General features: G+C 46.4%; 1 protein-coding gene across 6 annotated transcripts in view; it reads right to left on the reverse strand.

The window, feature by feature from the left end:
• The window catches only part of DMD (dystrophin), a 3,186,583-nt gene that overhangs the window by 918,379 nt on the left and 2,254,135 nt on the right, over positions 1-14,069 (reverse strand). For all 6 annotated transcript variants that reach the window (XM_044284724.1, XM_044284721.1, XM_044284723.1 and 3 more), the window contains one exon: positions 2,192-2,418. In XM_044284724.1, the coding sequence (XP_044140659.1) occupies positions 2,192-2,418 (227 nt within the window). The remainder of the gene's footprint in view (positions 1-2,191; positions 2,419-14,069) is intronic.

Consider the following 14,069-nt stretch of genomic DNA (forward strand, 5'->3'; position numbering starts at 1 on the left):
CCACCATACATGTATGGCGGATATTGGGTCTTTAAAGATGGCATCCACTCCGGAACCATAGCTGCCAGGTGCCTGCTGCTATGAGCAAATATGATCACAGTGTCTGAGCGGGCTAAAACCCGGAAGCAGGAGCTTCTGGACCAGGATCCCTTTCCCCCGTAAAACTGTGGTGGAATTGCATTATATTTCCAATTCCACCCCATTTGGAATTTTTCTGGCTTTCCACTATATCCTATGCAATATTAAATGGTGGAATTATAAAGTACTACTGTCCCAAGAAAACTAGCCATCATACTGCTATGTGAATGGAAAAATAAAAAAGTTATGACTCTGGGAAGGCAGGGAGTGAAAAGCAAAAAAGCTGAAATGGAAAATCAACCGGATCCGTCCTGGCACAAAATGTAAGTTAATGGGGACTGATCCGTTTTCACTGACACAATCTGGCACAATAGAAAACGGATCCGTCCTCCTTTGACTTTCAATGGTGTTCAAGACGGATCCGTCTTGGCTATGTTACAGATAATACAAACGGATCCGTTCTGAACGGATGCAGACGGTTGTATTATCTGAACGGATCCATCCATGATGGATCTGCACAAAACGCGAGTGTGAAAGTAGCTGTTGGCATTCTTCACATAGTACACTTAAACTTTTTCCCAGCACACAGAAGTCTAATTATCAAGCACAAGTATAAACATGTTTGTATTCTATACGCTTTTAGAATATTATCCTTTAAATACTGTAGGGCTTTCAAAGTTTACAAATGTAGGAAGAATATTGTTTGTGAAAGGAAGAATTTAAAACTTTATTATTTTCCAAATCCAGCTTTATTTTAAGGCTATAAGTGTGGTAAATGCCTAGTTTGTGTTATATTGTACTGAGAGAGTACTTTGACTCTGAACAAAACTGTTTTGAGAATTTTCTATAAAAAAACAGAGAATGGGCAGGAATGTAAAAACAGTGCAGTTTGCCATCAGTTGGTTCTGGTAATTGTTCTGACAAGCTGTGAGAAGCACTCTGTTTTCCCACAGAATAAAACATTTATGAACTCTTGAGTTGTAATGTGCATGCAAAGCATATCCAATTGTAATGTGAAGATGTGCAAAAATATGGATTCGGTACTGTATTTATGATATCCCTGTAGTTATTTTTTCATAAATTATATTTTGCACTATAAACATATCACCATTATATATCTAAAATGCTTGAAATTGATGTTTACTTTCTCATGGTATTATAGCTAGGGACCTCACACATATGAAGCATACAGCGGATAGACATAAATAATTCCCAAGCTTTCAGTGGTGTTCTGAGTATCTGTAAACTTGTAAAAGGTCATAAACTGTATATATAAAGTCTCCCACTTCCAGACACTACTATATGCTATATCTTATAAATTGGTTTCTAGGATATTTTGTAGACCTTCATTAAAACTTTTGCATTACCCAACTTAGACTTACATCACTTTTTAGGTTCCAGTGTAATGGATACAGTGGTCCCTCAAGTTACGATATGAATTAATTCCAGGCAGTCCATTGTATTTTGAAACCATTTTAACCTGAGTCCATAACACTCTGGAAAACTAATAATTGGTTTCTAAGCCCCAAAAATAAAGTAAAAGAAAAATAAGACAGATAAAGCAATTCTTTACATATAACAGTCAGGGACAGATGCTGGAAGCTGTAAATCACTATGATGAGGACAGAAAGTTCTTCAGGGTCCTGTTACAGTACACAATATATCAGAGAAATAAAATTGAGCTGCCCTCACCTGACATGCAAACAAGCAGCTCATCCTGGCACAGATAGGGGCCAGTACATGACATGTAGTTCCTCACACTACTGTATAAAAGAGCAACTATAAAACTAATATATGGTAGTTGTTTTACAAGAGAAATTGCCATGTTGATTTGTTGGATCTCAGTCTGAGGCAATGTTCAGTATGTGGGGTCTAGTTTCAACTTACAATGGCCCAGGAAAGACCATTGTGTGTTAAACATATCCTGAGGCTATTGTATCTTGAGAGATCACTGAATGTTTATTGCATTTTTCTATTATAAACCTCTTGAAATGGTCTTGGTAATACATTAACAACATATTTGTATATAGGCCAGACAATATAACCATTCTCATCATTTCAAAAAGTAGTTATATTACATACACAAAGAAATATTCACCAATTTGTCTCCTACCTTTTGTTTAATAATCATGTCATTGATCTCTTCCACATCTCCCACTGTCACAATCTGAGCCTTTATTACACGGTCTAGTAGAGTAAGCCAGTCTTTGAGGTCAGCACATGTCTTGCTGAATTCAGCTAGTGCTGGCACCTCGAGAAGAAGTGAAGAAGGCATATCTTCTGTACTTGTTCCAGTTGTTACGAGGGTCTGAGTCACTACAGAAGCAGTTGGCGCAAGACCTACATAAAAGATATTACAAGTTAGGATGGAACATAACTAAACTTATAGGGGGGAGATTTATCAAAACTGGTGCAAAGGAAAGATGACATACAGATGAAGCCGAGCTACAAATGACTTTGATAACACATGTGACAGTGTTATAATTGCTAACTTGTGACAAAAGCCTTTGAAATCCATTGAAAAGTCAGTTAACATTTTCCTGACATTCTTTACTTAACACGTTAACCATCAAGCATCTGTAGTTGCCCAGAGCAACCAACCAGAGTCTTCCTTTCATTTTTCAGAGCTGTTTTAGAAAATGAAAGGCTCAATCGGACTGGTTGCTATGGAAAAATGAGCCAGTTTTCATTTGAACTAGTTTTGATAAATTTCCCCTATTGTATTTATTATTTTTTTGTTTTTTTTTAGCTTTAAATCTCATTTTACAATGCAAAGTTTTTCTTTTACCTGTATAGAGTTGATTTACTTTGTTGTAATATGCAGTGAACTATTCTAATATTAGCATTAAAAAATTAGTTTAGCTCTAAGATTTACCTGATAAACCAACATTGATCATTTAGGGAATTTCATGTATCTTCTCCTCTAGCTACCCCTCCCGTTTTAAAATATTTCTGTTGTGTCCAGGGCTACACTTTAAAACATAGTTACTATTGGACAAAGGCCTACGTTTATGCAACAGAACCCATTGTAAATTCTGTAACAAGGCCAACCACTATCATGCAGTATGTCCTATTAATTGGAATCTCTCAAATAATAAAGCAGAAAAGCCCTTCAATGAATCCCAAATCTGTAATTCCAAAACGAAATACAGGCATACCATATGTGCGACCTGTGATGGAACATGGACCCAGTAACTAAGAGGGTAAAGGGTTGATCAAATGCATTCTGTAGCTCAAAATTACTGATATATTGTTAGAGAGAAATAAAAGGGTAATATTTAATGAACCATTGAGGACAGGGGCATATATACTCTTCTTGCCCAGGGGCTCTTTACTGTCTATGTCCACCTCTATAGAAGCCAGAAGCCTCTTCTGATAGATTTAGGGCATCAGTAGGAAATATGAATTTAATACAACCCTGAAAGGGTTGGTGTAGTGAGCTTTATTTATATTTATATAAGCAGATATATAACTCGAGTTTAACCGTGGTTCATTAAGTATGTTGTTGTGTAAGTGTGTGACTTATAATGAAGTGACTTTAGATTCAGGGACTTCAGTGGGGGACTGCAATTAGCCAGTTTCTTATTACTACATTATATTGTATTTTTCGCGTTTGTGGTGTAATCCCCATTTATGTATCTGTTGCACAATTTACAACGCAGTCCGGTGCACATCTTTCATGATGTATGCAGTCCTGGAACAGCCGTTCGAGGGTGTATATCTTTGTTCAACATGTGAGAAAATTACCCATTTGGAATCGCAAATCGAGTCTCTAAACGGGCAAGTTGTAACACTGAGAGGCATTGGCAATTTGCAAAAGAGTTTTCTTCTCACCAAGCAAGCACTCTTTGGGGTAGAATAGGGGGAAGGTGACAGAGAGGAGGCTGAGGAAAGTGAGGTAGCTAGCTGGGTAACAGTTAGAAAGCGGGGTAGAGTGAAGAGTGCCAGGGAGGCTATCCCTGATCTGACACACCCCAACAAGTTTGCATGTTTTGCAGATGAGGGGGATATCAGCCCAGGGACGGCACTGCTGCAGCCGGACACTTTCTCTGCCAGTCAGGGAAATGTCAGCTCCAATAAGCAGGGAACCAGGAGAGCAGGGAAGACCAGAAAGGTGCTAGGTAGTGGGAGACTCCATTATTAGGGGAACAGATAGGGCAATCTGTCACAAAGACCGTGATTGCCAAACAGTGTGCTGTCTTCCTGGCGCTAGAGTTCGACACATCGCAAATCGAGTTGACAGATTACTGGGAGGAGCTGGAGAAGATCCAGCAGTTATGGTCCATATCGGAACCAATGACAAAGTTAGAGGTAGGTGGAGAGTCCTTAAAAGATTTCAGGTATTTAGGTCAAAAGTGTCACAACCAGACAGCTGAGAAGCTCTGACAGAAGCCTTTCAGAACCTCCTCCTTGAGTTTTCTTTGTTGTGGTGTTCAGTTCCTCATTTCGTTAGCCTCTCTCAGCTGTCATGTAGTTTGACTGATTGCTTCCCTTTAAATTCCTCCCCATAATGCATTACTGGGCGGCTTATACTTCTTCCTGGAGTGTGTGTGCATGCTGATCCTATTTCCCAGTCTGCTACTAAGGTAAGTGCTATACATTTATCTGTTATTTTCTGTTTGCTGGATCCCAGGTGACCCTGACTCCCTCCGTGTCTGGTGTAGGGAGCCGGTGGTCGTGTCCCCTCACTATTGTAGGGTGTTCAGGTGTTATATAGTCGAGGTACGTGGATATGCAACCATCCACCTTTGGGATTTTTGCATAGGCTGAGCAGCCAGGGAAAGTGCCAGGTCTTGTGCAGGGGTCTCCCTTTTGGTTCCTTAGCTTTGGATACAGTGAGTCATATATGCATGTTGCATTGTCTTGTTTCCTGTACACCGTCCATGACATTATAAGCCGCCAAAACCGTCTCAAGCATGGATCCGGTTTCACTTTTGGCTGAACGCTTCCAGGGTCTTTCATTGGAGGTAGCTGATCTCCATAAGACTTTTTCTCAGCTTCAAGTGACCGGTTCAGCTAGCGTTCATGGAGTTTGTTCTGAGCCTAAGATCTCGCTCCCGGATACGTTCTCCGGGGGTAGTGAGAATTTTGTGCGTTTTAGAGAGGCTTGCAAACTCCATTTTCGCCTTCTTCCCCATTCCTCTGGTGATGAGGAACGGAGGGTGGGGATCATTATATCGCTGCTCAGGGGTAACGCTCAGTCTTGGGCCTTTTCGGGCCAGAGGGGGCACGGCCTCTCCGTTCAGTGGATGAATTCTTTTTAGCCCTGGATCAGATATATGATGATCCGGATCGTATTTTCTGGCTAGACTAGTCTAGACTACGTCTATTATGCCAGGGTAAACAATCCGCAGAGATATATTGCTCAGAATTTCGGAGATGGGCAGCTGATACTGGTTTGAATGATGCTGCACTCCGAAGTCAATTTTGCCATGGTCTTTCAGAGGGATTGAAAGATGCATTTGCCTTTCATGAGAGGCCTATTTCCTTGGACTCTGCTATGTCTCAGGCCGTTTGTATTGACAGGCGTCTTAGAGAGAGAGGAGAGATATCTCCTTCCTGTCATGCTCGGTCCCAGGACAGTGCAGCGGTCTCATTCTGTGCGCAGGGGTCTCGGTCGCTGTCAGCCCCTTCTGAGCAGGAGCCCATGCAGCTGGGGTTGATTGCTTCTGACAATAGAAGATTCAGCTCGCATGGGAGGGTTTGTTTTTGTTGTGGAGGTATAAATCATTTGGCAAATGTTTGTCCCTCTAGGAGATTCAGGCAGTTTTCTGGGAGTAGTAAAGAAACAAACAGGGAAAAATCTTTTAAAATATTTCAGTCTGTTACTATTGGCAGGGTTGAGGCGGAAATTGAAGGTTTTCCGTTTGCTTGTAGTTCCTGTTTTGGCCTGCCTGCTAGGGTGGCGCTAGAGAGCAAGAGCATTTTTTGTGAGATTTTTGTGGATAGTGGAGCAGCTGTCAATCTCATTGATAATCCATTTGCAATAACTAATGGTTTCCAGGTGCGCACTTTGGGAAAGTATATTCCTGTTTTTGCTAATGATTCCGCTCCACTTTCTCAAAAATCATTAAAGGGCGTGTGTGAACGATAACAATAAGGAAAACATCTAGTAAAGGACGCGGACATGGTCGTGGTGGTGTTAGTGGACCCTCTGGTGCTGGGAGAGGACGTGGCCGTTCTGCCACAGCCACACGTCCTAGTGTACCAACTACCTAAGGTCCCAGTAGCCGCCATAATTTACAGCAATATTTGGTGGGGCCCAATGCCGTTCTAAGGATGGTAAGGCCTGAGCAGGTACAGGCATTAGTCAATTGGGTGGCCGACAGTGGATCCAGCACGTTCACATTATCTCCCACCCAGTCTTCTGCAGAAAGCGCACAGATGGCGCCTGAAAACCAAGCCCATCAGTCTGTAACATCACCCCCATGCATACCAGGGAAACTGTCTGAGCCTCAAGTTATGCAGCAGTCTCTTATGCTGTTAGAAGACTCCGCTGGCAGGGTTTCCCAAGGGCATCCACCTAGCCCTTCCCCAGCGGTGGAAGACATAGAATGCACTGACGCACAACCACTTATGTTTTCTGATGATGAGGACATGGGAATACCACCTCAGCATGTCTCTGATGATGACGAAACACAGGTGCCAACTGCTGCGTCTTTCTGCAGTGTGCAGACTGAACAGGAGGTAAGGGATCAAGACTGGGTGGAAGACGATGCAGGGGACGATGAGGTCCTAGACCACACATGGAATGAAGGTCGTGCCACTGACTTTCACAGTTCGGAGGAAGAGGCAGTGGTGAGACCGAGCCAACAGCGTAGCAAAAGAGGGAGCAGTGGGCAAAAGCAGAACACCCGCCGCCAAGAGACTCCGCCTGCTACTGACCGCCGCCATCTGGGACTGAGCACCCCAAAGGCAGCTTCAAGGAGTTCCCTGGCATGGCACTTCTTCAAACAATGTGCTGACGACAAGACCCGAGTGGTTTGCACGCTGTGCTATCAGAGCCTGAAGCGAGGCATTAACGTTCTGAACCTGAGCACAACCTGCATGACCAGGCACCTGCATGCAAAGCATGAATTGCAGTGGAGTAAACACCTTAAAAACAAGGAAGTCACTCAGGCTCCTCCTGCTACCTCTTCTGCTGCTGCTGCCTCGGCCTCTTCTGCTGCTGCCGCCTCGGCCTCTTCCTCCGCCTCTGGAGGAACGTTGGCACCCGCCGCCCAGCAAACAGGGGATGTACCACCAACACCACCACCTCCGTCACCAAGCATCTCAACCATGTCACACGGTAGCGTTCAGCTCTCCATCTCACAAACATTTGAGAGAAAGCGTAAATTCCCACCTAGCCACCCTCGATCCCTGGCCCTGAATGCCAGCTTTTCTAAACTACTGGCCTATGAAATGCTGTCATTTAGGCTGGTGGACACAGACAGCTTCAAACAGCTCATGTCGCTTGCTGTCCCACAGTATGTTGTTCCCAGCCGCCACTACTTCTCCAAGAGAGCCGTGCCTTCCCTGCACAACCAAGTATCCGATAAAATTAAGTGTGCACTGCGCAACGCCATCTGTGGCAAGGTCCACCTAACCACAGATACGTGGACCAGTAAGCACGGCCAGGGACGCTATATCTCCCTAACTGCACACTGGGTAAATGTAGTGGCAGCTGGGCCCCAGGCGGAGAGCTGTTTGGCGCACGTCCTTCCGCCGCCAAGGATCGCAGGGCAACATTCTTTGCCTCCTGTTGCCACCTCCTCCTACTCAACTTCCTCCTCCTCTTCTTCCACCTGCTCATCCAGTCAGCCACACACCTTCACCACCAACTTCAGCACAGCTCGGGGTAAACGTCAGCAGGCCATTCTGAAACTCATATGTTTGGGGGACAGGCCCCACACCGCACAGGAGTTGTGGCGGGGTATAGAACAACAGACCGACGAGTGGTTGCTGCCGGTGAGCCTCAAGCCCGGCCTGGTGGTGTGCGATAATGGGCTAAATCTCGTTGCAGCTCTGGGACTAGCCGGTTTGACGCACATCCCTTGCTTGGCGCATGTGCTGAATTTGGTGGTGCAGAAGTTCATTCACAACTACCCCGACATGTCAGAGCTGCTGCATAAAGTGCGGGCCGTCTGTTCGCGCTTCCGGCGTTCACATCCTGCCGCTGCTCGCCTGTCTGCGCTACAGCGTAACTTCGGCCTTCCCACTCACCGCCTCAAATGCCTCACCACCTTGCACATGCTGGACAGACTGTGCGAGCAGCAGCAGGTCATAGTGGAGTTTCAGCTGCAGCACGCAACGGTCAGTCGCACTGCGGAACAGCACCACTTCACCACCAATGACTGGGCCTCCATGGGAGACCTGTGTGCCCTGTTGCGCTGTTTCAAGTACTCCACCAACATGGCCAGTGGCGATGTTGCCGTTATCAGCGTTACAATTCCACTTCTATGTCTCCTTGAGAAAACACTTAGGGCGATGATGGAAGAGGAGGTGGCCCAGGAGGAGGAGGAGGAGGAGGAAGAGGGGTCATTTTTAGCACTTTCAGGCCAGTCTCTTCGAAGTGACTCAGAGGGAAGTTTTTTGCAACAGCAGAGGCCAGGTACAAATGTGGCCAGCCAGGGCCCACTACTGGAGGACGAGGAGGACGAGGATGAGGAGGAGGTGGCGGAGGATGAGGATGAAGCATGGTCACAGCGGGGTGGCACCCAAGGCAGCTCGGGCCCATCACTGGTGCGTGGCTGGGGGGAAACGCAGGACGATGACGATACGCCTCCCACAGAGGACAGCTTGTCCTTACCCCTGGGCAGCCTGGCACACATGAGCGACTACATGCTGCAGTGCCTGCGCAACGACAACAGAGTTGCCCTTACTTTAACGTGTGCGGACTACTGGGTTGCCACCCTGCTGGATCCACGGTACAAAGACAATGTGCCCACCTTACTTCCTGCACTGGAGCGTGATAGGAAGATGTGCGAGTACAAGCGCACGTTGGTAGACGCGCTACTGAGAGCATTCCCAAATGTCACAGGGGAACAAGTGGAAGCCCAAGGCCAAGGCAGAGGAGGAGCAAGAGGTCGCCAAGGCAGCTGTGTCACGGCCAGCTCCTCTGAGTGCATGGTTAGCATGGCAGAGATGTGGAAAGTTTTGTCAACACGCCACAACTAACTGCACCACCACCTGATACGCAACGTGTTAGCAGGAGGCAAAATTTGACTAACATGGTGGAACAGTACGTGTGCACACCCCTCCACGTACTGACTGATGGTTCAGCCCCATTCAACTTCTGGGTCTCTAAATTGTCCACGTGGCCAGAGCTAGCCTTTTATGCCTTGGAGGTGCTGGCCTGCCCGGTGGCCAGCGCTTTGTCTGAACGTGTATTCAGCACGGCAGGGGGGCGTCATTACAGACAAACGCAGCCGCCTGTCTACAGCCAATGTGGACAAGCTGACGTTCATAAAAATTAACCAGGCATGAATCCCACAGGACCTGTCCATCCCTTGTGCAGATTAGACATTAACTACCTCCCCTTAACCATATATTATTGTACTCCAGGGCACTTCCTCATTCAATCCTATTTTTATTTTCATTTTACCATTATATTGCGAGGCAACCCAAAGTTGAATGAACCTCTCCTCTGTCTGGGTGCCGGGGCCTAAATATATGACAATGGACTGTTCCAATGTTGGGTGACGTGAAGCATGATTCTCTGCTATGACATGCAGACTGATTCTCTGCTGACATGAAGCTAGATTCTCTGTTACGGGACCTCTCCTCTGCCTGGGTGCCTGGGCCTAAATATATGACAATGGACTGTTACAGTGGTGGCTGACTTGAAGCCTGATTCTCTGCTATGACATGCAGATTGATTCTCTGCTGACATGAAGCCAGATTCTCTGTTACGGGACCTCTCTCCACTGCCTGGGTGCCTGGGCTTAAATATATGACAATGGACTGTTACAGTGGTGGCTGACGTGAAGCCTGATTCTCTGCTATGACATGCAGACTGATTCTCTGCTGACATGAAGCCAGATTCTCTGTTACGGGACCTCTCTCCTCTGCCTGGGTGCCTGGGCCTAAATATATGACAATGGACTGTTACAGTGGTGGCTGACGTGAAGCCTGATTCTCTGCTATGACATGCAGACTGATTCTCTGCTGACATGAAGCCAGATTCTCTGTTACGGGACCTCTCTCCTCTGCCTGGGTGCCTGGGCCTAAATATATGACAATGGACTGTTACAGTGGTGGCTGACGTGAAGCCTGATTCTCTGCTATGACATGCAGACTGATTCTCTGCTGACATGAAGCCAGATTCTCTGTTACGGGACCTCTCTCCTCTGCCTGGGCCTAAATATATGACAATGGACTGTTACAGTGGTGGCTGACGTGAAGCCTGATTCTCTGCTATGACATGCAGACTGATTCTCTGCTGACATGAAGCCAGATTCTCTGTTACGGGACCTCTCTCCTCTGCCTGGGTGCCTGTGCCTAAATATATGACAATGGACTGTTACAGTGGTGGCTGATGTGAAGCCTGATTCTCTGCTATGACAAGCAGACTGATTCTCTGCTGACATGAAGCCAGATTCTCTGTTACGGGACCTCTCTCCTCTGCCTGGGTGCCTGGGCCTAAATATATGACAATGGACTGTTACAGTGGTGGCTGACGTGAAGCCTGATTCTCTGCTATGACATGCAGACTGATTCTCTGCTGACATGAAGCCAGATTCTCTGTTACGGGACCTCTCTCCACTGCCTGGGTGCCTGGGCTTAAATATATGACAATGGACTGTTACAGTGGTGGCTGACGTGAAGCCTGATTCTCTGCTATGACATGCAGACTGATTCTCTGCTGACATGAAGCCAGATTCTCTGTTACGGGACCTCTCTCCTCTGCCTGGGTGCCTGGGCCTAAATATATGACAATGGACTGTTACAGTGGTGGCTGACGTGAAGCCTGATTCTCTGCTATGACATGCAGACTGATTCTCTGCTGACATGAAGCCAGATTCTCTGTTACGGGACCTCTCTCCTCTGCCTGGGTGCCTGGGCCTAAATATATGACAATGGACTGTTACAGTGGTGGCTGACGTGAAGCCTGATTCTCTGCTATGACATGCAGACTGATTCTCTGCTGACATGAAGCCAGATTCTCTGTTACGGGACCTCTCTCCTCTGCCTGGGCCTAAATATATGACAATGGACTGTTACAGTGGTGGCTGACGTGAAGCCTGATTCTCTGCTATGACATGCAGACTGATTCTCTGCTGACATGAAGCCAGATTCTCTGTTACGGGACCTCTCTCCTCTGCCTGGGTGCCTGTGCCTAAATATATGACAATGGACTGTTACAGTGGTGGCTGACGTGAAGCCTGATTCTCTGCTATGACAAGCAGACTGATTCTCTGCTGACATGAAGCCAGATTCTCTGTTACGGGACCTCTCTCCTCTGCCTGGGTGCCTGGGCCTAAATATATGACAATGGACTGTTACAGTGGTGGCTGACGTGAAGCCTGATTCTCTGCTATGACATGCAGACTGATTCTCTGCTGACATGAAGCCAGATTCTCTGTTACGGGACCTCTCTCCTCTGCCTGGGTGCCTGGGCCTAAATATATGACAATGGACTGTTACAGTGGTGGCTGACGTGAAGCCTGATTCTCTGCTATGACATGCAGACTGATTCTCTGCTGACATGAAGCCAGATTCTCTGTTACGGGACCTCTCTCCTCTGCCTGGGCCTAAATATATGACAATGGACTGTTACAGTGGTGGCTGACGTGAAGCCTGATTCTCTGCTATGACATGCAGACTGATTCTCTGCTGACATGAAGCCAGATTCTCTGTTACGGGACCTCTCTCCTCTGCCTGGGCCTAAATATATGACAATGGACTGTTACAGTGGTGGCTGACGTGAAGCCTGATTCTCTGCTATGACATGCAGACTGATTCTCTGCTGACATGAAGCCAGATTCTCTGTTACGGGACCTCTCTCCTCTGCCTGGGTGCCTGTGCCTAAATATATGACAATGGACTGTTACAGTGGTGGCTGACGTGAAGCCTGATTCTCTGCTATGACAAGCAGACTGATTCTCTGCTGACATGAAGCCAGATTCTCTGTTACGGGACCTCTCTCCTCTGCCTGGGTGCCTGGGCCTAAATATATGACAATGGACTGTTACAGTGGTGGCTGACGTGAAGCCTGATTCTCTGCTATGACAAGCAGACTGATTCTCTGCTGACATGAAGCTAGATTCTCTGTTACGGGACCTCTCTCCTCTGCCTGGGTGCCTGGGCCTAAATATATGACAATGGACTGTTACAGTGGTGGCTGACGTGAAGCCTGATTCTCTGCTATGACATGCAGACTGATTCTCTGCTGACATGAAGCCAGATTCTCTGTTACGGGACCTCTCTCCTCTGCCTGGGTGCCTGGGCCTAAATATATGACAATGGACTGTTACAGTGGTGGCTGACGTGAAGCCTGATTCTCTGCTATGACATGCAGACTGATTCTCTGCTGACATGAAGCCAGATTCTCTGTTAAGGGACCTCTCTCCGCTGCCTGGGTGCCTGGGACTAAATATCTGACAATGGACTGTTACAGTGGTGGGTGATGTGAAGCCAGATTCTGTGCTATGGGACCTCTCTCCAATTGATATTGGTTAATTTTTATTTATTTTATTTTTATTTTTATTCATTTCCTTATCCACATTTGTTTGCAGGGGATTTACCTACATGTTGCTGCCTTTTGCAGCCCTCTAGCTATTCCCTGCGCTGTTTTACAGCCTTTTTAGTGCCGAAAAGTTCGGGTCCCCATTGACTTCAATGGGGTTCGGGTTCGGGACGAAGTTCGGGTCGGGTTCGGATCCCGAACCCGAACATTTCCGGGAAGTTCGTCCAAACTTCTCAAACCTGAACATCCAGGTGGTCGCTCAACTCTATTTATAAGGGCATTTTTACAATGAGATAAAAAGTGAGAGGATGTGACATGGTGAAACGGAAACGCCCCAGATGAAGCAGGAGTGAAACCCCGGTCGGGCTTTATCATATGTTTCATGTGATATTTAAGATTACGATTTTTTAAGTATAATAAAGAACTGTGAACTATTTTACATGCAGGTCTGTGCTATGTTGCTACTCTCTTTGAAGGCATGAGAAGCATACCCACTACCGCTCATTGGTTTAGAGACTAAAAAGCTGCGAAGGAGGAAGGCTAAGGAGGAGATTGGAGGAAGCAGCATAAAGAGAACCAGTGATTTTTGTGTTACCCCTAAGCTTTCCTTTATTGCAGCACGGACCCTAACCCCTTTTCATACATTATGAACTAAAGCCAACAAATGAATAAGAATTTTAATAAGAAACACCACAGCAGAATGAGCTGTTAAATACATTTATTAAGTGTTGGAATCTCAGCAAAATAAAACTGAAATGGTCATAACTAGAGTTGAGCGAACACCTGGATGTTCGGGTTCGAGAAGTTCGGCCGAACATCCCGGAAATGTTCGGGTTCGGGATCCGAACCCGATCCGAACTTCGTCCCGAACCCGAACCCCATTGAAGTCAATGGGGACCCAAACTTTTCGGCACTAAAAAGGCTGTAAAACAGCCCAGGAAAGAGCTAGAGGGCTGCAAAAGGCAGCAACATGTAGGTAAATCCCCTGCAAACAAATGTGGATAGGGAAATGAATTAAATTAAAAATTAAATAAATAAAAATTAACCAAAATCAATTGGAGAGAGGTTCCATAGCAGAGAATCTGGCTTCCCGTCACCCACCACTGGAACAGTCCATTCTCAGATATTTAGGCCCCGGCACCCAGGCAGAGGAGAGAGGTCCCGTAACAGAGAATCTGTCTTCATGTCAGCAGAGAATTAGTCTGCATGTCATAGCAGAGAATGAGGCTTCACGTCAGCCACCACTGCAACAGTTCATTGGCATATATTTAGGCCCAGCACCCAGGCAGAGGAGGGAGGTCCCGTAACAGAGAATCTGTCTTCA

The sequence above is a fragment of the Bufo gargarizans genome, chromosome 3 (genome assembly GCF_014858855.1).
Source record: "Bufo gargarizans isolate SCDJY-AF-19 chromosome 3, ASM1485885v1, whole genome shotgun sequence".
In the NCBI taxonomy this organism is placed as follows: Eukaryota; Metazoa; Chordata; class Amphibia; order Anura; family Bufonidae; genus Bufo; species Bufo gargarizans.